A 27,974-nucleotide genomic window follows, 5' to 3' on the forward strand; every position below is an offset into this window, starting at 1 on the left:
TGGAGGAGGACTTATTGTAGGACTGTTAGATTAGACTGGGTTTAGGATCACACTGTTCTACAACAGTCTACAACACAGACTCAATATCTTCCTTAAATTCAATATAAAATATTCACCAAAAACAGTGCTGGTAGTAATCACTGCCTGAAGATTTGAAAGAATGAACAATAGTGAAATCAGTCACTAGCACTCATTGATCGTCCTGCACTATATTACAGCTCCACTAATCTCACTCCCTCCTCTCTTCAAGTGCCAATAGGTTGAGTCACTTGCACCAGTTCAACCAAATCATTTTTCACATTTGCACGTTTGGACTTTTAGTTGCATTTGTGAGTGAAATTAACAAACTGTCGAGTTCTGATAAAACAAAGATTTTCTCACCTGAACAGATCACACTTGCATCCTCACTGTGTTCACAGTTGTTGTTCCCAAATCCTCTGTGCTGACACTCAGTTAGTGATCTTTCATTTCCTGAACAGTCCACATCATCAAGCCAGATTTGTCCAGTTCCTGAACCAAACTGAGCCGACTGAGGAGCATCCTTTGCTGCACCACAGTTCAACTCTCTACAAACCACCATGGCATCATTTAAATCCCACTCATCATCACAGACTGTTCCCCAGATGTTGTTGTGATAGATTTCAACTCTTCCAGAGCACTGAGTAGATCCAGATCCAGATAATCTTATCTGAACACCTGCAAGGCACAAGATATAACAAACAATAGTTTAATATTAAGTTTTACTTTGAAGGAATCTTATGTATGACACACTAGAATAAACTGACCTGCAGCTGGAGAAGATGGCATCAAGAGAAAAGACACTATAAAATAGTAAATAGTTCATTATTTTTCTAATTTTAAAGGTGCTCGAAAATTCTCTCTGGTTTTCAGGTCCTTAGTTCAATTTTATTGGAAATTCACACGACTACAGAACTCCTTTTATGTATAACGTGTGCTGCAAGTGAAAAAGAACAAGAATTAAATTATAAAATTTGTATTACCCATGGTGAAAAAGTGAAGGTTACTTTGTCGACTTCTCAGCATGATTGAGACAGAAGTTCCTCAGTTTCATCTATTACTGACTAAACAGAAGTAAAAATAAAACCAAAGAAATTTAAACTGTGGTCTACAGACACAGTTCATAGTCGTTGGACTTCCTGACACACTTCCTCTTTTTTTTTCTGCTGCTTTTTTTTAACACACACACACACACACACACATTGCTCCCAAAGGTGGAGACATTTAATACTATTATATCATAGTTACATCTTTTGGTAAAAAACGTTTTGATCAGCAGCAGAATTCATTAGTTAAAACTAAAAGATATTTTCCGTCCTTCTGCTCCAGTGAGTTACTGACTTTGACTGATACATAAATAACCAGGTTACTCAGAGAACGCAGCTTTCTCGAGTTGTCGGGGAATGAAGTGTATGTGCACGCTTTATTTTGTTTAATTTTTTGTTTTGAAAATTTAGATTTTAATGACGCACTTGTGTGTTGTTTCATTTTCAGTCAGACTTTAGTCAGACAGTAAATTTTAAATCATTTTTAAATCAATCCTGAGGACCTTCTATGACTCTGTGGTGGCATCAGCCATCCTGTACAGGGTGGTCTACAGACTAAACTAGCATCTATGCTGGACCACAAGTCTCACCCCCTACAGGACACCCTGTCTGGCCTGGAGAGCAGCTTCAGTGACAGACTGATCCACCCTTGTTGTGTGAGGGAGAGATTCCGCAGGTCTTTTCTTTCTGCTGCAGTTTCACCAGATTTTACAATGAACACTGCTAACACTGTACATTTCAATTCAATTCCATTTAATTTTATTTGTATACGGTGATACGGTGGTTTTTACCTAAAATTCATACAATTTATGTAGTTAAAGCTCTGATGTGATCATATGTTCATATTCCTGGCTGGTTTTAATAATTTGTCATGCACACTTGGTCACAGAACTTGTGCGTGGGTGTCAGTGTAACAATCAGGCAGTAGCTTAACACAGTTAAAACATATTATGATGCTGCAGTATCAACAGACAGTGTTTAACCTATGGAGAAGAAAAACTTCAGATTGTGAGCTGAGAGCTGCAAACAAAACTAATGAAAATAAAGAAAAAATAGAACATATATACAAGAACACACATATATATATATATATATATATATATATATATATATATGTATTTGTGATGGAAAGTAGAACTAGTACTTGTACACAGTATATATATATATATATATATACACAGTATATATATATATATATATATATATATATATATATATATATATATATATATATGTGTGTGTGTGTGTGTGTTCTTGATGTTCTTTTTATTCTTCTGTACAGTACACTTGAAACACTTATGAAAAACTTATTTTAACTAAACTGTTAAAAATCTATAGAGTCTTCAACATGTAAAATGATTGTAGTTGAAAACCAGATGCAACATTACACATCACAGTTAACGGCTTTCGCAGGGTTGGTTTAGATGTAAGATAACATGTTTTTGAGATAAGAGATAAGAGTTTGGTTTTGACACATAGGTCTGAGTAGTTGTGCACATGTGTTTAGACTTTTGGGAAATCAGGTGTTATTTTAAGAAATGTGCCTTGGCTATCAAGTAAAAATATGATGTGGTAACCCTCAGTAGCTGCTGATTATCTGCAACCACATAATAATCTAGATGCGCATTTGTGCCGGTGCTTGCAGCGACACTGTCTGTTCTGCACACTATACACAGAAGCAACTTCACACATCTGCATGTTAGCTCTTCACAGACTATCTTCTCATTTATTACCACTTTACTACTAAAGCCACAAACACACTTCCCAAAAGACCAGAACTTATCAGAGTCAGTGGTAATGGAGCTGATACATCCACTCAAGCTCAGCTACTCAAAAGAACTGAAAATATGTTTGAAGAATTTCAAAAGATATTCTTTGAACTGGATGGACTGAGAGTCAGCTCAGAGGTGTTGTGAAAGAAATATAAAGAAGTAGGCTGCTGTCCTGATATTGAGCAGGATGTATGAAGTTTTGTATGTTAATACAGCAATGAATAAATTCAGTCTTCATTAAAATTACAGTGTTTTTAGGTTGATTCATTACAATTTCATTTGTACAGCACCAAATCACAACAGATTTACACAACAGCACTAGGCGACAGTGGAGAGAAAAAAACCTCCAGCAGAACTCAGGGTGGGTGGCCATCTGCTTCGACCGCTTGGGGTGAGTTGAAAGAAGAGAGAGAAAAGAACAGCAGGCAACAAACAACATCAACAAGCAGCAAAAACACCACAACCACGATATGATGTTATAGATAATATAATTGTTATATTCCTGCTGCATGTAATGTCGGGACTAGTCTTTCGACTAGTCCACACAAAAAGAAACACAAAACACTGCATAGAAAGGCAACTTCCTTGAAGTCAAAGAAGAAGTGACTGCTGACTTGTGGTTGTTCATTAGCTGCAGCTGAAGGACACAGAGAGAGCCAGGTGTTTGAGAATCAGCTGCAGCTTTGCCACTGAGAGCGAGTAAGGAAGGAAGTTTTAGTGGTTAGTGGTAACATATTCATGTTATGTCTTAGAACAGGGGTGTCAAACTCAATTGCACAGGGGGCTAAAATCCAAAACACATTTCACATTGCGGGCCGAACAGGATAAACATTTATTGAACGCACTAAAACTAAACTTTTAAAACGTTAACACTTTTAAAACTTAACTTTTTTGAACATAAATAAAAAAAAGAAAAATTGAAAGGAAAAACAACACAGAGATGAACAACAATAAAAATATAAGTAAATAAAAACCCTAAATTATTACAACTACAAAAATGTGTTAAATGGAGAGAAGGGTAGTAAACGTTTAGTTAATAGTAACTAATAATAAAATACGTAGACGTGACTGCAAATAATTTAAAAGCAAAATAGTTATGGTGATAGAAAAGGAGCCCTGTGAGAGAATAGCAATGACTTTATTCCACCCTGGTGGTCATGATCTGAAGGTGTCAGCAACCTACATGGAACAAACTGCACAGAGGAGTTTTACTGTTTAATGCAGCTGCAGGAAGATCCACACGTTCTGTGATCTAATAGGAAAAATGTCCAGTTGCCGTGACTCGACTTCTGTGAAGGTAGTTAGAATAAATCTTATGCTGGTCTGGATTTAATGTTTCCCAGGTGGCATCCCGGTCATATTCAGAGTCTATGTTAATGTTACAGTGTGATTCATGTAAATGCTGCAGGTTAATAAGCTCTGATGTAAAATGTTAACCACAAGTGGGCGCCAAAAGACAGAAGTCTGACGTTTGGAATAAGAGTAAACTTTTATAATACTAATAATAATAATGAATACTTTATTGATCGCCTTGGGGAAATTGTGGGCGGACAGCTGCTAGACGGTATGTCAGCGCTACACTATGAGGTTTTGCTGTCTTGTCCAAGGACACCTCAGCAGTTAGCCAGGAGGAACCGGGAATCAAACCACTCACCCTGGGGTTCGTAGGCGACTGCTCTACCACCTGAGCTACTGTCGCTTAAATTAGAAAGAGAGAGTCCACCATCCAAACTGTTTGTGTTTTTATTAACAGGTTAAATCCACACATAGTCACAGCAGCCAGAGAAAAAAGAAAATATGTTTATATGTTACAGAGGGTTGGATGTCTACTTACACAGTTAAATGTGTCTAAATCTAAAATTATAGAATGTGATGAAACCACAAGTGTAGTTTCATGTGTTTTACTTAGGGCAGTAAAGCTGTAATACTGGACTGTCACTCTACTCTATTCAGAAACATGAATTCATTTGCCATCTGTGGCTTATTTCTTCTTTTGCAGGTAGCAATTTAGTTAGTTGAGCAAAATAATGTTTTGATTGTTCACAAATCAGCTGACCTGACTGGGAGCATGGACACAGTCTCTTACTGATACATACATGATATTACAGTATATCACATCTGCAAATGAGGCACATTCTCTCTGGACATGAAACACTTAAATATCCCTTCAGTTTACAGATATTTCAACTAGCTTACAAATAAATGAAATTACCCTTAAAACTGATTATTGTTTGAATCTAAGTCAATTAATCCAACAATAATAGAATTGTGTAACTATACCCCATGTTGCAAGAGTTAGCAGACAATAATTTGGCCATGCACTAAAAGTAATGACATCATGTAGTCTATACTGTACACTGTATGGTATAGAAGCACTGAAATGGCTGAAATTTCTATCAAATCATTCAACATGTACAATATGTACCCAAGATGTTACACTAGACATTGTTCTGTATCCACAGTAATTCATGTATAAACCTAAATATTTTCATATATATCATTTACTCCATAAATCCCTTTTGCTCTTTGTTGTCTTACGCTTAAGCCGACCTCCTGAGTAGGACTCATTTCCACATAATTATCTTCATCACTCTCTTCTTCTTTTTCCTCTTCTTTTTCCATTCTGCCTTTTTTAAGTTTCATCATTGATTTCATGTGAATAACATTCACATAGTCTTCATTGTCATCTTCATCATCCTCGACAGCCACTAAAACAAAAGCATCAGAACAAAATGTGAATACAAAAACCACTTTGTAGCGTGGATTTAATTTAAATTAAAATCAGTGTCCTGGTAACAACACAGACCTTTACTTGAGACACGGGTTCTAGGCTGATTGGCTCGTTCTCTTTCCCTCCTCTTCCTCCTGCAGACCAGACCAATCACCAAAAACAATACAGAAAGAAGCAGCAGCAGACTCCCACCGGCTACTGAAGAAAGCAGCAGTAAAAAGGGCACTAGGAGAGAAAGAAGGGACAAGAAAACAGTTGAACAGATACTCCTTCGAGGCATGTCATTAGTATTATGTCCTGATACTTCAGATTGTGCACTTGTTACGTAGTCTCAGACATTTTTGCTCCAAATAACTTCTCCTGAATCTGTTTGTTTTCAACAGCAACCTTTCCACTAAAACTTCTGCACAGGTAAAGAAGTGGCTGTGCACTAGTTAAATTGATCACAGTTGAAGTTGTTCTTCTCTCAGCGACCAAAGAACAAAGAAGTGGACAGCCAAATACTGTATACTATAATTTGTGCATCAAGTTTTTAGAGGTTTCCACTGAATTTATCTCATGTTTATGCTGAGTGACATGTACAATATTATGTAAGTAACTAACCACACTGAAAAATAAAGATAAATATTCATAGTTTATACTTTATTTGGGCATTCTGTCTTCCTGTCATCCATCCGTCCATCATCCTAACCCTAACCACTTGTCCTCTTAAGGGTCTTGGGAGTGTAGGAGTCTATCCCAGCTGTCATTGGGCAAGAGATAAGGTACACCCTGGACAGGTTTTTAGTCACTAACATTTGACAGACATACAGAGACAGACAAACATTCACACTCACACATATGTGCAATTTAGAGTCACCAGTTATCTAGTACAGACACAGGAAGAACATTCATGCAGAACACACTCAGCCAGCCTGTGGATTGAAACCACTACACCACCTTGCCACTCTCAACATATCATTCATTGTTTTTTACAAAATATGAAAAAGATTAACTTAAAGTCTACTCACATTTTATGATGACATTAATGGATTCAGTCTCAGTGGAATTGAATTTCCGTGTAGAGAGTGTGACTTCATACACACAGCTGTATTTGCCCTGGTGTTTATACTCAGCTACAGGGAAGTTAAAGGAGGCTGAGTGGTCGACTGCTGACTTGCTGGTGACGCTGGAGCCAGAGAAGATGAGAAAGAAATGGCCGTCAGGATAGATGGAGTTAATGGAGCAGGTTATGATGAAGCTGGAACTCCTGGTGACCTGTGCAGCCTCAGGACTCAGGACCAGTCCTCCATCAGGAGATGTCAGGGAGATGCTGGGCTTCTGTAGCCACACTGGGTAGAAGACAACATGTATTATATTTTGTAGTTTTTCTTTGAAAACAGTGCTGTGCTATGACAGCCGTGACAGTTACTTGATTTTTACAGATTGTGACATATTATTTTTCTCACCACTGATGGAGAGTCTGGCAGAGTTACTTAGAGGGGAACTGAAGTCAAGACCTGAGATCATTGTCTGGTACTGACATTGGTACAATCCCTCTTTGTCAAAGTCTACTCTGTGAACATTGAAGGTAGCAGAGCTGTTACTTGATGTTTGATTCTCTCTGAATGACCCTGATGTCTTCTGCAGAATGAATGTTCCACCTAAAAGCTGAGTTGAGATTGAACAAGTGATGCCAACATCCTGACCCCAGTTAACCTCACCACCAGGATTCATGGAGATGTTGGGCTTTGGGAGGGTCACTGTAAAGAGAAGCACAGTATTTCAGCATTAAATGTGTTGTTTTACAGCTGCACTGCACCTGATTTAAATTAATTTGTTTGCAACTCTTTCATTCTTTACACAAAGGGATGAAACATTAAATTCATAAGAGTGAATTGTTCATTTTTACCAGTCACAGAGATTCTGACAGAGTCACTCAGGTCCGACCTGAAAGTTTGACTTTCAGTTCTTTTCTCATACTGACACTGGTACGATCCTTCATTATCAAAGTTGACTTTAGGAATGTTGAAGGTAGCAGAGTTGGTACTTGATGTTTGATTCTCTCTGAATGACCCTGATGTCTTCTGCAGAATGAACGTTCCACCTAAAACCTGAGTTGAGATTGAACAAGTGATGCCAACCTCCTGACCCCAGTTAACCTCACCAGCAGGATTCATGGAGATGTTGGGCTTTGTGAGGCTCGCTGTAAACAGGAGCACAATATTAATGTTCCCTTTGAGCTAAGCTGTACTTGTTGTCATTTCTTAGTAGTTTGCAGCTACTGAATTTTTCATTCTTAATGGTCACACAGAGTCTGGGAATGTTTGGCCTAAAGTGCTTTTCTCACACTGACACCGGGAAGATCCTTAATTATCAAAGCTGCAACTAAAGGTATTGAAAGTAGCAGTGTTGGTATTTGGTGTTTGCGTCCCACTGAACGACACAGAGGTCTTCTTTAGAATGATTGTGATTGTGATGACTAAAATAGAACAAGAGATTGGTGAAGGTTGTGCTCCAGGTAACCTCACCAGCAGGATTTATGGAGATTCTGGGCTTTGGTAGAATGATAATACCATAATATATAGCTTTATATATATGTACCTATATATATATATATATATATATATATATATATATATATATATATATATATATATATATATATATATAATATATATACCTTTCTTATTCAGAGCTCTAGGGTGTCGTAACAATATAATAATCACAAGGTCATAATTCATCTGCAATAAGCAGGGACATGTTTTGCTGCATTTGGTTGTATTAAAGCAGACGATAAAACCCTTACACAGAATTCATTTTTATCAGTGTAGAGTTCAACATGAACTTCTGTGACCAAATGATTATGATCACAGTCTGAGTTTTCTGAACCACATGTGGTTGATGACAACCTGAAATAGAAAGGGCGTTACAACACGCAGCTCTGGAGTTAATGAATAAAGTTAGAGCATAAACTATTTCACACCCTTACCTCCAAACACCTGATGCCACCTCAGGCCTTTTCAGCAGACTGTGTGCCGAACTCACCTTGTCTCTGATACTACAGCTCAGGGCACCTCAAAGGAGGGTCAACAGTGAGGCAGTGTGGCAAAGCTTTAGTTATTTTGTTAAAGATATTTGATGGATCTGACACTGATCTGATCGTCAGCTTTGTTCTGACCACTTCAACATTTGTTCAAGTATAAAAGCATAGAGCAAAGTATTAGCATCGAGTTATTAGCTACCATACCAGCGGTACACTTATGTAAAATCATCCAAATCTTTTCTCACCTGAACAGATCACACCAGCATCCTTGCTGTGTGTACAGTTGTGTGACCCTGATCCACTGTGCCAACATTCAGTTAGAGAACTTTCCTTTCCTGAGCAGCGCATGCCGTTTAGCCATATCGGTCCAGTTCCTTCACCAAACAGAGCCGACTCAGTGGCATTCAGTGCTGAACCACAGTCCAACTCTCTGCAAACCACCTCGGCATCATTTAGGTCCCACTCATCATCACAGACTGTTCCCCACGTGTTGTTGTAATGAAGTTCAACTCTTCCAAAGCATCTAGAAGATCCAGTTAATCTGATCTGACCACCTGTGAGGCACAAGACACAACAACCAGTTTTAATATTAAAATTCAAGCTGAACATATTCTATGTCTGACACTTATCTAGACTGACCTGCAACAGGCGAAGACAAGGTCAAGAGATGAGAAACTGTAAAAGACAAAAATGGTTAATTACAGTAAAGTTGCTCCTGTTTAATATTTAATATTGTATTATTTTGTGATGGAAATATGGAAATTTATTCTAGAAACTGAACATCAAATACCTTTTTTCTTATGTATAACATTTATTCAAAAAAGAAAAGTACTTACCAAGTGTCAAAAAGTGAAGGTTTCTGTGCTGTCTGTTCATCATGGTTCAGACAGAAAAGCTGCTCAGTATCATCTATCACAAACAATAAAAATTGCAGCGTTCAAGAGCGGTTACGCACGTCTGCCTTCCTGGAACTTTATTTTTTTTTGACCACTGCAACTTGTATGAAGCACCTGTTGTGTATGTGTATATATATATATATATATACATATATGTGCATGTATAGAGAGAGAGAGAGACTTATCACACAACAAGAGTGGACACTATGAACAATGTAAATTAAAACAGAATGTAATGTGTGCTATTATAAATAGTACTGTAATATCTGCTAAGATATGTTATATTAAGATGCTGACATCAAATTCAAAGTGTAGCAATAATCACATTTCTCATTTCCAACTTCTCGTTCGTTAGTACAGATCTACTTGAGATGACTTCTGTTGTGATTTGGCGCTATCCAAATAAAATTGAATTGAATTAATGTATCAAATATAGTTTTTGAATAATGCAAATGCAAATTGCAGTTATTGAACCATATTGGTCCTTTATTTACATTTTACACAATGTCCCAGTCTTTTGAGAAATTGAGTTGGAGCTTATTAGTTTGTTGGCATAAATTTCAGTTTCTCTTCGACAAGCTTAAAAACACTTGCATAACTATCAGCAATAGTAATTCAGTATTCAATATTGCATCCAAGGGCTATCCTATCCTGTGAACTAGCTGGATGGTAAGAAGCTAAAACGCTGTAAAACATACTATCAACATCCTGCAATATTTGCTGCTAAATCAAAAATATACCAGATGTCATAATCCTAGCTGTTTTCTACTTATTGCTTAAGACATGCTGAAAACATCTAGTTCAACAGCAGTTTCCATTGTTTATAACTGTTTCAATTTCCATGGTCTGCCATTGTTGGAAAAGAAAACCAGTTCTATTAGAGTTAATGGAGATGTCAACACTCTTTCTAAATTCACTCTGGTTATAATTCTCCTTCATTTCATTTTTTTGACCCTGTGATTACTTTGGATTCACGGAGAGGAGCATAATCTTCACATTTTTCACAATGCCTCTGAGCTGACTTTGAGTTCTTGATATATATTAACTAAAGCTCCCTTATGTAGGTTCATATTTTGCTTTCAGGTTTTACATTGCTATAACTTAAACAGAGCAAGGGGTTCAAATCCCAACTGTGACCTACCTCCAGTAGGGGTCCTTAGGCAAGAACTCCTTACAATTACCTGCCTGCATCTGTACCTTGTACATCACTTGTAAGTCGCTTTGAGTATAAGCATCTGCCAAATAAGTAAATGTAATATAGCAGCTGTTCTATTGCCACAAACATGGCAGTTTATTAGTTACATCTAGCTAATCTAGCTGTATTTTAATACAGGAGCCTTGCAATAAATCTTACATGAGGACTATAATGTAGGTTAATAAACACAAAGTACAAACTACAGCTTGACATCAATATGAAGTGGAACTGACATTTTCATTTTCAACAAAAACCAAGACTCATTACTAGTGTACAAGTGTATGTTCAGTGCAGCAATGGAAATACTGACATGCTCAGTTGCAGAAACTAAGAAGTCTGAGGGTTACCACATTGTCAGCTACTTACATCATTTATTTATAGATTATTTGTTCTCCACCAACTTTCAACTTGTTTGTTGTAATGAAAGTAAAAATAGGCAACATTAAACAGCAGATAATGTTCAAACCTGGAAGCCACAACCTCAATAAAACTGCTACATACAATTTAACCCTTCAAGGCCAATTGTATCATATTTGATACACAAAAACCTTCGCTTCAACAAAGTGTGCAATACACACTCCATTTAAAAATATAGGATGTTGTAACTACTATTTATTGGACTGGGCTTTAAAGGGTTAATATGTGATATAGTTGTGCTCTAGCTGTATGTTAGCTATATTCTGCTACATGTAATAATAATAAACACTGTGGAGGAGATTTTACAATTAGTTGCATGAATGTAACAAGTTTCTATTTTTTTATGTACGCTGCCTCCAAAAGCAGCATAGGTGCTAGTTTGCTGCTTGTGTTTGCACACAGTATCTTTCGTGTACTATACATAGAAGCAGCTTAAGAGACATTTGTATTTGAGCTCTCCACAAACCAACAGGTATTTTGTAACATAAGTAAAGCCCTAAGCCATTTATTCTACTACAGCTGAGAAACACTGGTTCCTACTTAAATAATGCAAACTCATGGCTGGGCCGTGTGGATAACTTCTTCAAAATGCCTTTTTATTCACTATTAATTTGACATTTTACAACTGACAGAAAAAAAGTGACAAACAACATACTGTTTCCAGTCTATGAGTGTTTTGACATGTTTTGACTGTATGTTGTCAAAAACAGGAGCACTACACTCTAAGAAATGAGTTCACAAATAGAAATAAAGAACATGCAGTTAACTTGCTTAATTATAAACCTTAAACAAGTATTTCTGAGCTCAGTAACAGCAGAAAAATTTTGTGCAATTTGTGGAAGTGAGTTTCAACTGTGGATTGTTTAAAAGCTAAGCATAAGCACTGAATGTCCCACCAGGACTTGTTATCCTGCCAATTTACTGTTAACATGGTGGTCAAATATATTTAAGCTACATTGTGTGTAACAAATTTAGTTCTTTTTTTCCAAAGCATATAGTATTCAATGTAGAAACCTAAAGGTTTTCATACGTATCGTAATTTACCCCATAATTTCTTTGTGCTTGCTGTTGTCCTACACTGAAGCAGACCTCCTCAGGACTAACCACGGTGTCATAAACTTCACAAGTCTCCTCTTCTTCTACTTCTTCTACTCTGCCTGCTTTTCTGTCGAGTTTCGTCATGTTTTCCACTTGAGTACTGTTAACATAACATGTTTTCTCATCGTCTTCAACAGCAACTGAAACACAAAATATGAATACAAAAAGTTAATGATGAAAATGTGGATTAAAGCTGGTGATCAATGATTTGTATATTTGTGAGCACAGACATTGACTTAAGGTGTGGGTTCCAGGCTTCTTGGTCAGTCGTCTCCTCCTCTGCCTGCAGACCAAATAGACCACCAGCAAAACCAGTAGAAGCAGCAGCACTATCCCAGAAACAACTGAAGAAACCAGCAGCAACAGGGGCACTAGGAGGATAAAATCAACAGTTTGAGAAAGCATGTCTGCTTGCCACCAAATTCCACTTTATTATGTGTACTGCAAAAGTTTCATCAGTTTGGTTTCAAGAATGGCCTCTGTATTTAAACTGCACTGCACTCCTGTTCAGCAAGGTATTTAGGCAGAGGCAACTGGACAGGGCTGAAGTCAGGCTAAGCAAAAGCACTATAGCATACAGTATGTAAAGTGTCATGAGATAAGTAAGTTAACAATTTGCAGTTATTTGCATGTGATGTTTAACAAAGTCACAAATATCACAATATTTCTATTAAATTGTCATTTTCCTCAGAGTGCATCAGATGCTATGCTGCGTAAGTATAATTCTCTTGGCATTCAAAATCAGAATTTTCCATTTTTACTGCAGGTTTCTTTATAACTTCAGTTTTAAAGAAAAGCTGCCACTTTACACAAGCCCTCCTCCACAAAGAAGTTCTGTTGATCTCCTAAAGCCTCCTGTGTTGTTGTGCCTATTGTACTTGTCAAAAAAGCGCAGTGTTGTGGATAAGAATTGCCCCAATAAAGGTCAATAAAGTCAAAGTCAAGTCAGCTGGGTATTCTCCCGTCTGAAGCACCTCTTCACCTCTGCTCTTCTCCTGATCCTCCCTGACCCTTCCAGACAATTTGTGGTGGTGGTAGATGCTTCAGACACCAGTGTTGTCACAGAGTTTGGGAGCCAGTTTGGAATAACCACAAGAACCTGGAGTACGTCCATTTAGCCAAATGTCTCAACCCCAGACAGGCACAGACAGCTGCAACTTTGCCCTCTCTTATAATCAAGGGTCCAGGAATCATAAGGCTAATCTTAACAGTTCGACCCCACTAAATGGGCAGAGTCAGGACAGAGTCTGACCCCACTGGTGGGTGAGTGGCTACATTCAACAAGCTAACCAAGTAAATAAACATGACAGAACAGTCTGTGTTGGTAACACTTACAGCTTCCAACTGACACCCAGGTTTAGATCACTGACACTTAGAATTAATTCATCTCTGAACTTTGGTTCTAAAATTAAGCCAGCAGTCACAAATTGGTTGAAATATTACATACATGGACATATGCTGGACATCTTTAGTCAAAAAACAAATAAATCCACAGTTTGTTCAAATCCTGAGAGGATGGGAGGAAGACACTTCTATGTTTGTCCATGAATCCAAAAAGCGAGCATTGTCCATGCTTTGTGATCTGCTGCCACCGTTTTGCAAGCCAGGAAAAACAATGTTGTACTGCGAGTGTTTGTTCGAGGTCTTAGTGGGCAGTGACAGAGCCTGTGCAGGGATTTAATTAATGACTAAATTGTAACGACGATATATGTTCAGCACACTATGACGAATAGAGACAAGATGAAAAGAGTTTCCTTATTTTCATTGGACAATGCCAACCAGAGTTCCAAACTGAAAGCACTGATGTTTTTTGTAATAAAAATGTCCATGAATATATCTGAACGTGTAAATCATCTCTGTGTTCATCTTTATCTTTCTCATCTTTTGCTTTGGTCCAGTTTTGTATACCCACATTTGCTGAGATCAGTACTGGAGCCACACTTATCCTATCAGCCCACAATATTAACACTGGCTGGTGGCAAATTGGCAGCTACACAATCTTACTTAACATCCCACACAAAAGACACAAAACTGGAGCCCCAAGATCAAGCTTCCATAGCACAAAGATCAACTATGTTATAGCTGGTTATGCAAATGTTTTCAGCTTAAAGAGAAACTTACAGTTGGATAATTATCTCAGATATGACCCTGCGTCCTGTACATTTTCATAGGATGTTGAACCTGAGACTTTTTTAAAATACCTGCTCATGTTGATTCCAATACCAGAAACACGTTTCATTATACATGTCTGTTCCATGTGAGACTGTATGACTGAACAGGAATCAGGTGGTCGTGTATGTTAACTGGGTGTTACATCTTTGTATTGTGCACACCAGTTTAGAAGTGCAGCGGTTAAAAAAAAAAAAGCCAAAGAAATGTTCCAGGAAGGCTGACAAGTGTCACTGCTCTGTGCACCACAATCTTTATTTTTTGAATTCAGTTTTGTCTCCTCTGTGAGACAGATGATTTTCTGTTTGAACCATGATGAAGACACATCAGAGAAACCTTCACTTTTTAATAGTTGGTAAGACAAATAGTTCAAGTGGTTATTTTTTTTGTTCTGTCTGTTTATACAGATGCTGTGAGTCAGCCGCTATCACTGTTACACTACAGGGAGATAAGTAGACATGATAAAACTGTGGTAGTTAAAATACTGTCACATTTTTATTTGTTTTCATTCTCATCATAATTTCACCTGCTACAGGCCACACCGTTGTAGTAATTCTTTTACCTAATGTGCTTAAATATACAGTAAGAATATCTTCTCAGCCCTATGTGAATTAATAAAGCCTCACAGAGTTGCTAACAACATCATAAAAGATGACCCATGACTAAAACAAAAAGTAGGTTTTGCAGTCTCCAGTCTACTCACATTTTATGGTGACATTAATGGATTCAGTCTCAGTGGAATTGAATTTCCGTGTAGACAGTGTGACTTCATACACACAGCTGTATTTGCCCTGGTGTTTATACTCAGCTACAGGGAAGTTAAAGGAAGCTGAGTGGTCGACTGCTGACTTGCTGGTGATGCTGGAGCCAGAGAAGATGAGAAAGAAATGGCCGTGAGGATAGCTGGAGTTAATGGAGCAGGTGATGATGAAGCTGGAACCCCTGGTGACCTGTGCAGCCTCAGGACTCGGGACCAGTCCTCCATCAGGAGATTCCAGGAAGATGCTGGGCTTCTGTGGCCATACTAACCATACAAGATTAATTTCACTCATGAAAGATAACAGTTAATATTGAACACAAATTAATTTCAATCATCAGAATACTGATCTCAATGCAAGATCTTCTCATTTAAAAGCATGTAGCTATAAGTATGGTTAGTACTGTTACTGATTATGCCACAAAACATTTCTCACCTGAACAGATCACACCAGCGTCCTCTTCATGGTTACAGTTGTGTTTACCAAATCCACTGTGCTGACACTCAGTTAGAGATCTTTCATTTCCTGAACAGGCCACATCATCAAGCCAGATTTGTCCAGTTCCTTTACCAAACTGAGCTGACAAAGATGCTCTCAGTGCTGTACCACAGTCCAACTCTCTGCAAACCACCTCAGCATCATTTAAGTCCCAGTAGTCATCACAGACTGTTCCCCAGGTGTTCTTGTGATAAATTTCAACTCTTCCAGAGCACCGAGTAGATCCAGCTAACCTGACACCTACAAGCAGAACAAGATCCATTATCCTAACCAATTTACCTGTTAAGGGGTACAGGGGTGCTAGAGCCAATTCTAGCTCTCTAAGGGCAAAAGATAGGGTACATCCTGAACAGGTCACCAGTGTAGGCAGATATATAGACACAATGGTCACAATAACATCAACTACGTGTCTTTGCATGGTGGGTGGAAGACACGCAAACGTATGGAAAACTTGCAGACTCCACACAGAAAGGCCAGACTGGCCAACCACCAGATATAAACCCAGGTCATTCTCACTGTGAGACAACAGTACCAACCATTATACCACTATGACACCCAAGGAAAAAAAAGGAATTTGTGCTTTTACATAGGTGAGTGATACATGTTTGTATCAACATGACTATAAACACATTATGACCTGATACAAAACAGGTTTACATAGGACTTTATGTGACACCAAACTGACCTAAACCTTTTCTACCTCAAATTCCATGCTGCAAATGACAGAAAACATTTCTCACCTGAACAGATCACACCAGCATCCTGATTGTGTTTACAGTTTTGTTTCCCAAATCCTCTGTGCTGACACTCAGTTAGAGAACTTTCATTTCCCAAACAGTCGACATCTTTAAGCCAGATTCTTCCAGTTCCTTCACCAAACTGGGCCGACTTAGTAACGCTCAGTGCTGCACCACAGTCCAACTCTCTGCAAACCACCTTAGCATCATTTAAGTCCCACTCATCATCACAGACTGTTCCCCAGGTGTTGTTGTGATAAATTTCAACTCTTCCAGAGCACAGATCAGACTGATATGCAGATAATCTTATCTGAAAACCTGGGAGGCACAAAACAAAACAAACAATATTTTAAGATAAAGTAATAATATAAAATAAATGTATGTATGTTCTATGTGACACTAGAATAGACTGACCTGCAGCAAGAGAAGATGATGTCAAGAGGCAAAACACTATAGGAGAAAAAAATAACTCATTACATTCAGTAAACTCAAAAATAATAACACATACTTGTCTTTGATTTAGGTTCTTTTTAACTGAAGTGATGAGAATTTACATTGAAAACAGAGTCTTAACCTGTAAAGAAGCTATTGGAATTATTTGTCTTACCAACTATTAAAAAGTGAAGGTTTCTCTGATGTGTCTTCATCATGGTTCAAACAGAAAATCATCTGTCTCACAGAGGAGACAAAACTGAATTCAAAAAATAAAGATTGTGGTGCACAGAGCAGTGACACTTGTCAGCCTTCCTGGAACATTTCTTTGGCTTTTTTTTTTAACCGCTGCACTTCTAAACTGGTGTGCACAATACAAAGATGTAACACCCAGTTAACATACACGACCACCTGATTCCTGTTCAGTCATACAGTCTCACATGGAACAGACATGTATAATGAAACGTGTTTCTGGTATTGAATTCAACATGAGCAGGTATTTTAAAAAAGTCTCAGGTTCAACATCCTATGAAGATGTACAGGACGCAGGGTCATATCTGAGATAATTATACAATTGCAAAATTGCAGTGACATGTAGACTGGAATAGTCCATATAGCTTTAGAATAAGTTGTTGGGTAGAGTTCTTATATATTTCTGCTTCTTCTGCATAAATTATGTTTGTTGACATGGCAACTGATGCATACAGTTTTACACTGAATGTTGTGACTGATGCAAGGTACGTATGTAAACATGAGCACAGAAACAGTACGACTAAACAGCAGTCTGACTGACTGACCCAATATGCTGAGGAAGTGCAGACATTGCAGAGAACGAAGCTCTTATCAACAGTTGCATCTGGCTGGTGGTCAAATATCTGCCAGGAGCTTGTTGGTGGCCGTTTAATGCACCGGTAAGACTTTAAACAAAGTATAGATCTGCAGTATGTTTAGTTTTGATCCTGTATGCTTAGTTTTAAGCCTCTGTTGATATTGCAATGCCCTGGCCAGCCAGATTCAAACAAAGTTTAGCGTAAGTTGTATATTGTAGCTTTAGGTGCTAGAAGTTAAATAACAAACTTCTAGCACCTATCAGCACACACAGCAAAAAAACAAAAAAGCGTACAGCAAATAGTGTGTTCAGCCTGAGCAGTGTTTTGTTGGCTGGTTCTGTTTCACAGTGGCAGCTGAATGACATTAATTAGCTCTTGTTGTTGTCTGTGTTTAAAGTCATAGTTCGTTGGGCTTTTTACATAGGTTACAGTAGTGTAACAAGTCTCAGTAGATGTCTATCAGGTAACCTGTGATCAAAAAAAGACCCGGCTTTGGTTTGGCGCTTGTATTTGCAGTGACACAGTATTTTCTGTATACTATACACAGAAGTCAATTTGCATGTCTGCTTCGCAACCCAACAGCTCCCCTGAAAGGCTTAACTCCGACCCTAACCCGAGACCTTTAGGGGAGTTAAAGTTTATTTTCCATACATTAAGGTTCTTGAATTAAAAAATGATATTATAAATATGTCAGTGTTGTTCAGACAGTTCTGTGTGTATTCCTGCTGTGACCATTCATGCATTTCAGTGTTGTACTTAAATTTATAGATTGACGTAGCCATCTGAACTCATCATTACTGAGTGGGTGCAGTATTTAAAATAGTCTGACTAATTCATTTGCAGTCAGGATGTCAAAATAGAAAGAACACTGCCCACTTGGTCTATTTGGAATGACTAAACAAAGACAATGAATGATGATAACAATGCACCAACTACAGCTAGTCCAGCACCACTAATGGATCTCTCAGGCAGTGACAGCTGAATGAACGAAGATCTGTCACTACCTGCCTCCACACCAGACACCAGCATCGCGACCTGCAGCAGCGAACCAGGGCCTGAACACTGCCTTTCAACTAGACAATAAAGAAGATGTTACTGATGGTAGATACTACTGCTTGCAGAGTAGTATTGACACGGTGTTTATTGTGTACCCACTAATGAATGTGTGTATCTTACAGAGCACAGGATTCCTGAGAGCCAATTGTAAAACCAAAACAATAAGCTGAAAGTAGTTAAAAAGCTGCACAGAGCTGAGGAAAACTGGAGGTTTAGTTTTTTGGTTTCTCACTATGAGCAGCCACTTACACATTACACACATTAACTTGTCCTATGTTAATATTAAAATATTTATTTGCTGCTAAGTGCAAATGAAATTGTTCAAAAATAAACTTCCAAATAGTTGTTGCTTGTTTATTAACCACAATGAGATATTTAACCTGTAAGCTCTTTCCTGTAATGAGGGGGCGCCTCTATTTATATATCTAATATATGCCTTTGAGAATCACAGTCCACAGTCAGGGACTTACTTTGACAAATAACATAAATAAATACACTAATGCAAACAGATGATTGTTCTGTAAGGAAATAATGAAACCCTTTAATAAGTTTTTCAGTTACTGATCTTAATAAAAACAGAGTCCATACTGACCACTGGCCAAAATTAAAACCACCAGGTGGTAACAATTGTGTATTTTTTCACAATTAAAACTGTTGGCAGTCATCCTCACAGGTTTCTTCTTTGTTGTCTTCAACACTGGTTCTACATTATTGTCTTGGATTTCCAATTCCTCCTATTCATAATAATCACTACAGTATGTTCTTGTAGTCCTCCTTCCTCTCTCTGTTCCCTCTTGGTATCCCACAGCTAAATGTTTACACAGTCCCCGTTCCCCTCTTCATTATCATCATCTTCATTAATGCTCCTGACCATCAGTGAAATACAAACATCCGACTAAGACTTAATGTGAACTGTGATCACCTCAAGCAAACAATTAAGTAACGTGTGTATTAATTTTTTTTTAAAGCGTGTTCGGGTGTGGACTAGGGTCACAGGCTGCTAGGCTCATCTTCTGTAAACCAGACAGGGAGACCACCAACAGAACCAGCAGGAACCGCTGAAGTTTGAGAAGAACTGTATTTATGAGTAAACATAGATAAGAAGGAAATGTCAATGAGGGTGTTAGTCCATAACTGAAAGTCTGATATTCAAAATAGAGCTTCCCACTGCACGGATGATTATGTTTCAGCTGGCAACAAGTTATTTAACCCCACCTTCTCATTTCTTAAACAACCATGTCAGAAGACACATCCTGTGGTCATGTAAAAGATGTTCAACTGTTTCCGAAGGGTCAAATTATTCATCATCATCAAACAAAGAAAACATCTACTGAGCTGCAGTTTGTCTAAGTTCAGTCCAAAGAATGAGGTCAGCTGAATACCTTAATATACTGAATGACCAGGTTATTACATCAATGGATTTATTTTTCCCCAATGACACAGCCATATTCTAAGATGACAATACAGGAATTGTAACACAGTGGTTCAGGGCACGTGATTCATCAGACCTCAACCCCACAGATAATCCTTGGGAAATGCTGGAGAAGACCTTATGCAGCGGTCTGACTCTCTCATCATCACCACAAGGTCTTGGTGAAAAATGAATGCAACTCTGAACAGGAATAAATGTTGTGACACTGCAGATGCTTATCAAAACGATGCCACACGGAATGCAACAGGCGGTCCAACAAATTATTAGAGTGTGTGACTTATATATTTAGATATATACATATATAGAGATATTTTATATTCACTATTACTGAAAGGTGCTGATAGAGAAAGTGAAACTTTGAGTATCACTGGATCAATGTCTAACCACAGACACAATGAACTGGTGACATCTGCTGGTCAAATCCTTTGTTTTGCATTTGATTAGCTGATGTAACTCTGACACTGTGTGTATAGTATGTAATAATATTACCTTTAAACAGATTCTGCAGGTCTGATTGGATGAAAACTTTATTTCATGTTTAAGATCAGCAGGATAGTGATTGTTGGTGTGGTAAAACAGAGCATCAACATATATGCATATTCAGAAAGGATGGTACTGTGTTGAGAACTTTGCTATCATACAACACACAACAACTACCAGCTATTTCTAGTTTCTGTCCTGGGTTTTTATTATTTTGCCCGTTTTCTGCATTACAAACTGATAAGTCACTCTTTCCTAAAGTGGGGAGGATCAACTGACTGAAAACCTGTATGTACAGTGGCAAGAAAAAGTATGTGGAATTGGATATGCATATTGAAATTTCATGGTTTTCTACATTAATTTCTCATAAAATGTGATCTGATCTTCATCTAAGTCAAGAAGTCAAGAAGTCAAAACCAGATGAGATCAAACAGCTTAATAAAGTTGAGCAATGTGTAAAGGATATACGAGACTGGATGCTAATTAACTTCCTTCTGCTTAATCCTGATAAGACAGAAGTACTAGTCACAGGACCACATGCAACTAGAAGCAAGATTTTAGATCACACTGTAACTTTAGATGGCCTTTCTGTTCCATCTAGTGCAACTGTCACAAGTGAGGGAAGGGGACGAGGCAGGTATGAATAAACAAGATTTATTCACAGAAAAAAACACACAAAACAGGGAACTAAGGGTGTCAATGGACATGACACAAACAGGCAAAAACACGAAGACAAAGTTCCAACATAAAACTAGGCCGAAACGGTGACAGCAACAGTAAAAGACCTTGGTGTGATTCTAGATTCCAGTCTTTCATTTGAAGCTCATGTAGATAATATCACCAGGACAGCTTTCTTTCACCTCAGAAATATTGCCAAGATAAGGAATATTTTGTCAATAAATGATACAAAAAAATAGTCCATGCTTTCATCACCTCTAGGTTGGACTACTGTAATGCCTTACTGTCTGGCTGTTCAACCAGGTGCATAAACAAGCTTCAGTTAGTTCAAAATGCAGCAGCGAGAGTCCTCACTAGAACCAGAAGATACAAGCACATCACACCTATCTTATTTACACTTGAAATCTCGCATTGATTTTAAAATACTACTTTTGACATTTAAAGCATTAAATGGTCTTGCGCCGCATTATCTAAGTGAACTGCTAGTGTCTTATGATCCACTACACCCACTTCGATCAAAGGATGCTGGCTGCCTGTCAGTACCTCGTATCATAAAAACTACAGCTGGGGGCAGAGCCTTTTCTTACAAAGCCCCAAAGTTATGGAATAGCCTTCCAAATAGCGTTCGGGACTCAGACACAGTCTCAGTATTTAAGTCTAGACTAAAAACTAATTTATGTAGTCAAGCATTTTTGTAAATAGATTTGCCTTAGGGAAACACTCATGTACGTAGAGCATTATGTTGAACTGGTATGTTTAGATGCTGTCTTCCCCACTCTCATTGATCACTCAGGTTTGTCGATAGTGAAGTGATTGGTTGCTCTACATCCCAGGGAGCCCTCATGTCTGTGTTTCCTTCTGGCTCTCCTTTTTAGTTAAGCTATCATAGTTAGTCCTGCCGGAGTCTCTGCTGCACTACACTAAATATATATTCACGTCATACATTATCTGACTGTGATCATACCTAACTGTTATTACACCTCTTCTGCTCTCCCCTTTCCTTTTCTCTCTCTTTCTCTCTCCTCTTCTCTCTCTTTCCCTCTACCTGTCTCTCTGTCGAGCTACAAATCGTTCCACCCTCTGACCTCTGGACCTGTCTGACTAGTCCTGGTGCCCCACTTCTGCTCATCACTTGGATGCCCCGTGTGATCTCTGTGGGATGCGTGTGGTGACTAGGGTTGGTTCTATGCTACCATGAAGACGGTCCTGGCCTCAGCTGATGTTGACAGCTGTTTCTCTGAGGTTTTGACTTAACGGCAGTCACTTAATAGTCCAGAACACGTACAGCCCAGCAGCATGGGTGCCAAGAGGAGCGGTGCAGAGAAAGTAAAAAACCATAATTGCAGCAACATAAGCTTACATAAAAAAAATAAAGGGTTAACCACAAGGTCAGATTGAATCATCTTGTGGTTGAGAAAGAAACTTTAATATGTAAGTACAGAGCTGAGAAGTTAAAACAGAGGCCATCATCTACTTCCTCTTTGAGTTGTATTCTTGGTTTCCAATTGCTCAACCTTTGCTTAGTATCAAAGACACTAGGAGGAAAAAAAGTTTTCATGTTTAGGTTATGTTTTCATGTTGGTATGCTGTGCAAGAACAAAAAGTTCAGTCTGGACTCTACTTCCTAACATAACATCAATGTTTCTCTCACAGTAATGTTAACTCTATGTTGTCACATGTCTTAAAGAAGCCAAATGTCCAGCAGCAGAGGGACATTGATGCAAAACAACAAGTTACAAAAACACAGTCGCTAATCTCAAAATTTCTACTGGGAAAATCTTTTGTAATACAGCAGCTGTGTGATACATAAGAATAAAAAGGAGTAAAATACGCTACATGTTTTAGTTTGGTGACTTATTGACACTTTGTGATGCCTGGTAGCTGCTTTTGCGACAGCTACATCACTGCATCACAAACAGATGTCACTGAAAACCACTTTGAGGGGCTACATCTGCAAGAAACACTTCGATAGAAAGTTGTTATACTGGACTCAAATTCTAGTTTCCTGTTAGTCAATCAATAATGTTGTAATGCCATGAATTATTTCTTGGAGTGTTACTTCCCCTTTTGTTAGCGGCACATTATCTCTCACTTTGCTGCTCAGTGATGAGTTGAGCAGCAGTCATTGTGGTTTTCAGTCATTTACCCTGCTGTATTAGAGAAGGAACAAGTGGCTTTGTGGTTTTTAGTACAGTTATAACACATTTAATGTAATAATTAAATAAAATTCATGTTTCGATGGTTTTGTAAAATAGCTGCTCATTTTGAATTGGTTCCAACATGGTTCAAAAAGGTAAGAAAAAGCCACATCAATTGTCTTTTAAAAACACTGTATGATTGGACAGTTGCTCTTTGGGGGTGCGGTTTTTCTCATAATTACAAAGCTGGAAACAGGTGGCTGTGTCTATGAACTGGCTGCTGCCGCTTTCATAATTTAGAAGTGCATATTTGTAATTGATAAAGAAATAGGAAAAGAAAGAGTGTTCTAGTAAGAGCAATGATGAAGTGCTTTTGTATTTACTTGTGCTTTTTGTAAATGCGTTTTCTTATTTAATTCCACCATCTGTGATAGATGACACTGAGCAGCTTTTCTTTTTGAGCCATGTTGAGCAGGCAACAGAGAAACGTTCACTTTTTGACTATTGGTAAGACAAATACTGCACTTTTCACTTCAGCCCTTTTTCAGATGACTGAATGTAATAGTTTTTTTTCTCTTGCAGTCTCTTTTCTCTTAATATCATCATCAACTGCTGCAGGTCAGTCCAGTCTAGTCTATCATACAGAACAACCTTTTTGATTAAAACTTAATAATAAAATCTTATCTTTTGCCTCACAGATGCTCAGATCAGATTAGTTCACTCTATGGAGTGTGCGGGAAGAGTTGAAATTTATCACAACAACATCTGGGGAACAGTCTGTGATGACGGCTGGGACTTCAACGATGCTGAGGTGGTTTGCAGAGAGTTGGGCTGTGGTGCAGCGTTACATGCCTCTAACTCAGCTCACTTTGGTCCGGGAACTGGACGAATCTGGCTCAGTGGTGTGGATTGTTCGGGAAGTGAAATTTCTCTAAGTGAGTGTAAGCACAGTGGATTTGGGAACAACAACTGTGAACACAGTCAGGACGCTGGTGTGTTATGTTCAGGTGAGATCATTTGCTGTAACTGCAATATGCTATTAGATTAGAAATAAGAAAATAGGAAATTTTAAATGCAAGCATATTAAATACAGTGCTGTTGTCATGACTTACTGTATCTGTTGCATGTGTTATTTTATACTTTGCATTTTATTTACTGTTTATATACAAAAGCTGTAATACCTTTAACAGAAAGGGTAAGCTGACAAAACATTCATCATGCAAATCTAAGATTCACAAAAGTGGACACATTGGGGTGTGTTCAGGGTGTAGTTTTAAAAAGCATTGTAAAAGGAACATTCCACCAAAAGAACCTGTATTTGAAAGATCTTATATGCACCCCTGTAGCCTTAAAAGTTAGCTCTGACATAACAGGGAACCCAAACACTGTAACAAAGGTGTAATCAGTATCCCTTATGTTCATATCTATGTTTAATTTTTTTTATCTTTCTTGAATGAAACAAGCTTTATGATTATTTTATTGTTGGCACATTTCAAATTGCTGTTCAGCTGATTACCTCTACGTCATGCTGACTGAGTTCTGAAAAAAATGTTGAATACAACTTTTTTCAGTGAAGGTCTCAACTTGATTAATGTTGTCTTTTTCAGGCATCCTACCGAAGCCCAGAATCTCCCTAAATCCTGCTGGTGAGGTTAACTGGGGTCAGGACGTTAGCATCAATTGTTCAATTTCAGCGGATCTTTTAGGTGGAACATTCATACTGATGAAGGCTTCAGGGTCATTCAGAGAGACACAAACATCAAGTACCAACTCTGCTACCTTCAATATCCTCAAAGTCAACTTTGATGATGAAGGATCTTACCGATGCCAGTTTGAGAAAAGCATTTTAATTAAAAAATTAACGTCGCCCCTAAGTGACTCTGTCAGGCTCTCTGTGGCTGGTAAGAAAAAAAATCCAGTTTCTGGCATTAAATGTTTCATTCACTTGTGTAAATAATACAAGAGTACAGCACGGCTGTAAGGCAACACATTTCATGTTCTAATATTGTGCTCCTCTTAGCAGCGAGCCTCCCAAAGCCCAGCATCTCCATGAATCCTGCTGGTGAGGTTAACTGGGGTCAGGATGTTGGCATCACTTGTTCAATCTCAACTCAGCTTTTAGGTGGAACATTCATTCTGCAGAAGACATCAGGGTCATTCAGAGAGAATCAAACATCAAGTACCAACTCTGCTACCTTCAATGTTCACAGAGTGGACTTTGACAAAGAGGGATTGTACCAGTGTCAGTACCAGACAATGATCTCAGGTCTTGACTTCAGATCCCCTCTAAGTAACTCTGTCAGACTCTCCATCAGTGGTGAGAAAAATATTATGTTACAATCAGTAAAAATCACAATTCTCACAGCTTTCATATCATTTGTTTGGTGCAGCAGGGAGCCGTTTAAAGCAAAAGCTCTGAAAACTCACAACAGCAAATATTTAATTGATATCAGTCTGTTTATGAAATTGATTGAACTTGTGAATATTACCTGAATAAAAAAAAAACTATTCATTTATTGTTGGACTTTTGTTTCTTTACCTAGTACACCTGCAGAAGCCCAGCATCTCCCTGACATCTCCTGATGGAGGACTGGTCCTGAGTCCTGAGGCTTCACAGGTCACCAGGGGTTCCAGCTTCGTCATCACCTGCTCCATTAACTCCATCTATCCTGACGGCCATTTCTTTCTCATCTTCTCTGGCTCCAGCGTCACCAGCAAGTCAGCAGTCGACCACTCAGCTTCCTTTAACTTCCCTGTAGCTGAGTATAAACACCAGGGCAACTACAGCTGTGTGTATGAAGTCACACTGTCTACACGGAAATTCAATTCCACTGAGACTGAATCCATTAGTGTCGTCATAAAATGTGAGTAGACTGGAGACTTTAATTAGAACATCGTTGTGATTAACAGCTGTCAGACACAGTGACAGGGATTTAAACTTGTAATATAATTATACATGACATCATGTTTTTCAGACAATGTCATTCTCATTTTAAATAAACGTTGATCCACATTAGAGAACGACATTAAGAGAAGCAGGAGCGCATTAGATACATTTAGTCTTTTGGCAGACACTTTTATCCACGTAGGCCACATTTGTACTTGCAAACACTTTGTTGGCCACCAAAGCCCAGTCCTGATACCTTTACCGTTTCCAATCAATGTATTACTTGGGTGTTACTTGAATATTTTATCAATGTTTTTGTGTTTTGTTCTTCTAAATTTTCTCATATTTAAAGAATACAAAAATACAAGATATATTACATACACACAACCTGGTCAGTGGATTTTGTTTTTCACTGACTAAAGTTTTAAAGCAATTTTGTCAAACAAATAAAAGTTCAGGGAAATTAACAATCCCCAATATTTCTCCTGGAGATAGGGTTTGCAGTGGGAATGGGGAGCAGACAATTAAACTGTCTTCCTTTTTACCTCCTAGTATCTTTGGTACTGCTGGTCTCAGCAGCTGTTAAGATCCTGCTGCTGCTGCTCGTGCCAGTCTTGTCGGTCGTGTTTCTGATCTGCAGGAAGAGGAGGAGACAACTAGACATCTAAAACCCTCATCTTAAGTTAATGTTTATACTCCCCAACTACACTTTCATTATTGTGCTTTTTTTTATTCACATTTTTTTCTGAATACAAAATAGCAAAGGCATAGTGGAAGAAGAGGAGGAGGAGGGTGACGAAGATCATGATAATGCAGAAAATGTGTAGTGAGGTCTGCTTTCCATGGTATTTCACATCCTGTGCAAAAAAGAAATAACTGAAACGTTTCTTTGCATGGTTCTCTGCTTTCAATGTATTTTCCTTGATGTAACATTTTTGCTTACTTGGGGCTAAACTGATAAGTACTTTTAAATAAATGTAAATCCAAATGAATATATGATGAGGTTTGTCAGTTTAATGATTCCTCTGCTTCCTTCCTCTAACTACTGGAAGAAACTTCAGTCCATAATTTGACCATTTGTTTGAAATAGAACCTAAAAAAGTGTTGATTACACAGAGAAACTCTTTAGGTTGACTTAGTTCTCCTGTCTTTCTTCTTTTAGCTGAAATTTGTTGTATGATAATAACACTCACACAGTATGCTTCCTGTAAAAATGATCAGTTATTAACAAAAGTTTGAGGGACTAGACTAAAAACATATGAAAGAATAATTTAAATGTCAACATAAAGACAGGGTTATTACAGCAGCTGTGTGACTCACAGGAATCACTTTACTATTTTACTCAATTTATGACAAGTCTAAATTTAATTGATAACCCTAAACAAAGAGCTGTGTTCAGAGCTACAGGTTGTACTGCATATACTGTATGTATATTTTTACACCCCCCCTCTAAATTACCAAACTATTTGAGTGTCATAAATTCTACCAAACTTACACAGGTAACAACGCAGTTCTTGTTGATCTACTACAGTACAGGTTTTCCAAATTGGCCTGTGGTAGGATTCTGCTGCAAATGTGTGTTAAATATACTTTTCTCTCATATTTTATTATGCTTCAATAAACCCCAACTGCACATAAAGAGTTCACTCATCAAAACACATAAACACCATTCTTATGAAAG

General features: G+C 38.1%; 3 protein-coding genes across 4 annotated transcripts; 1 reads left to right on the forward strand and 2 right to left on the reverse strand.

Annotated features, from left to right (window-relative positions):
- Positions 1 to 5,207: 5,207 nt before the first annotated feature.
- Positions 5,208 to 7,743, reverse strand: LOC113153520 (leukocyte immunoglobulin-like receptor subfamily B member 5). The gene is made up of 5 exons (XM_026347192.1): positions 7,459 to 7,743; positions 7,016 to 7,309; positions 6,578 to 6,898; positions 5,643 to 5,792; positions 5,208 to 5,544 (listed from the first exon to the last, which is right to left on the reverse strand). Exons 1-5 carry the CDS (start codon positions 7,724 to 7,726, stop codon positions 5,315 to 5,317), a joined length of 1,263 nt encoding a protein of 420 aa, XP_026202977.1. The 5' UTR covers positions 7,727 to 7,743; the 3' UTR covers positions 5,208 to 5,314.
- Positions 7,744 to 8,237: 494 nt separating this feature from the next.
- On the reverse strand, positions 8,238 to 17,124 carry LOC113153499 (deleted in malignant brain tumors 1 protein-like). Of its 2 annotated transcripts, XM_026347168.1 has the most exons (8): positions 16,968 to 17,124; positions 16,775 to 16,810; positions 16,364 to 16,678; positions 15,561 to 15,863; positions 15,071 to 15,391; positions 12,429 to 12,569; positions 12,145 to 12,338; positions 8,238 to 9,146 (listed from the first exon to the last, which is right to left on the reverse strand). In XM_026347168.1, the coding sequence occupies exons 1-8, from the start codon at positions 17,008 to 17,010 to the stop codon at positions 9,129 to 9,131; spliced, it is 1,371 nt and encodes a 456-aa protein (XP_026202953.1). In that variant the 5' UTR covers positions 17,011 to 17,124; the 3' UTR covers positions 8,238 to 9,128. The 2 variants fall into 2 exon arrangements, with proteins under 2 accessions (XP_026202953.1, XP_026202946.1); XM_026347161.1 differs by lacking the exon at positions 8,238 to 9,146 and having other exon boundaries at positions 11,676 to 12,338.
- Positions 17,125 to 25,270: 8,146 nt separating this feature from the next.
- LOC113153777 lies at positions 25,271 to 26,988 on the forward strand. The gene is made up of 4 exons (XM_026347574.1): positions 25,271 to 25,307; positions 25,427 to 25,723; positions 25,950 to 26,270; positions 26,846 to 26,988. The coding sequence occupies exons 2-4, from the start codon at positions 25,456 to 25,458 to the stop codon at positions 26,959 to 26,961; spliced, it is 705 nt and encodes a 234-aa protein (XP_026203359.1). The 5' UTR covers positions 25,271 to 25,307; positions 25,427 to 25,455; the 3' UTR covers positions 26,962 to 26,988.
- The last annotated feature ends 986 nt before the right edge of the window (positions 26,989 to 27,974 follow it).

Source organism: Anabas testudineus, chromosome 8 (assembly GCF_900324465.2).
Source record: "Anabas testudineus chromosome 8, fAnaTes1.2, whole genome shotgun sequence".
NCBI lineage: Eukaryota > Metazoa > Chordata > Actinopteri > Anabantiformes > Anabantidae > Anabas > Anabas testudineus.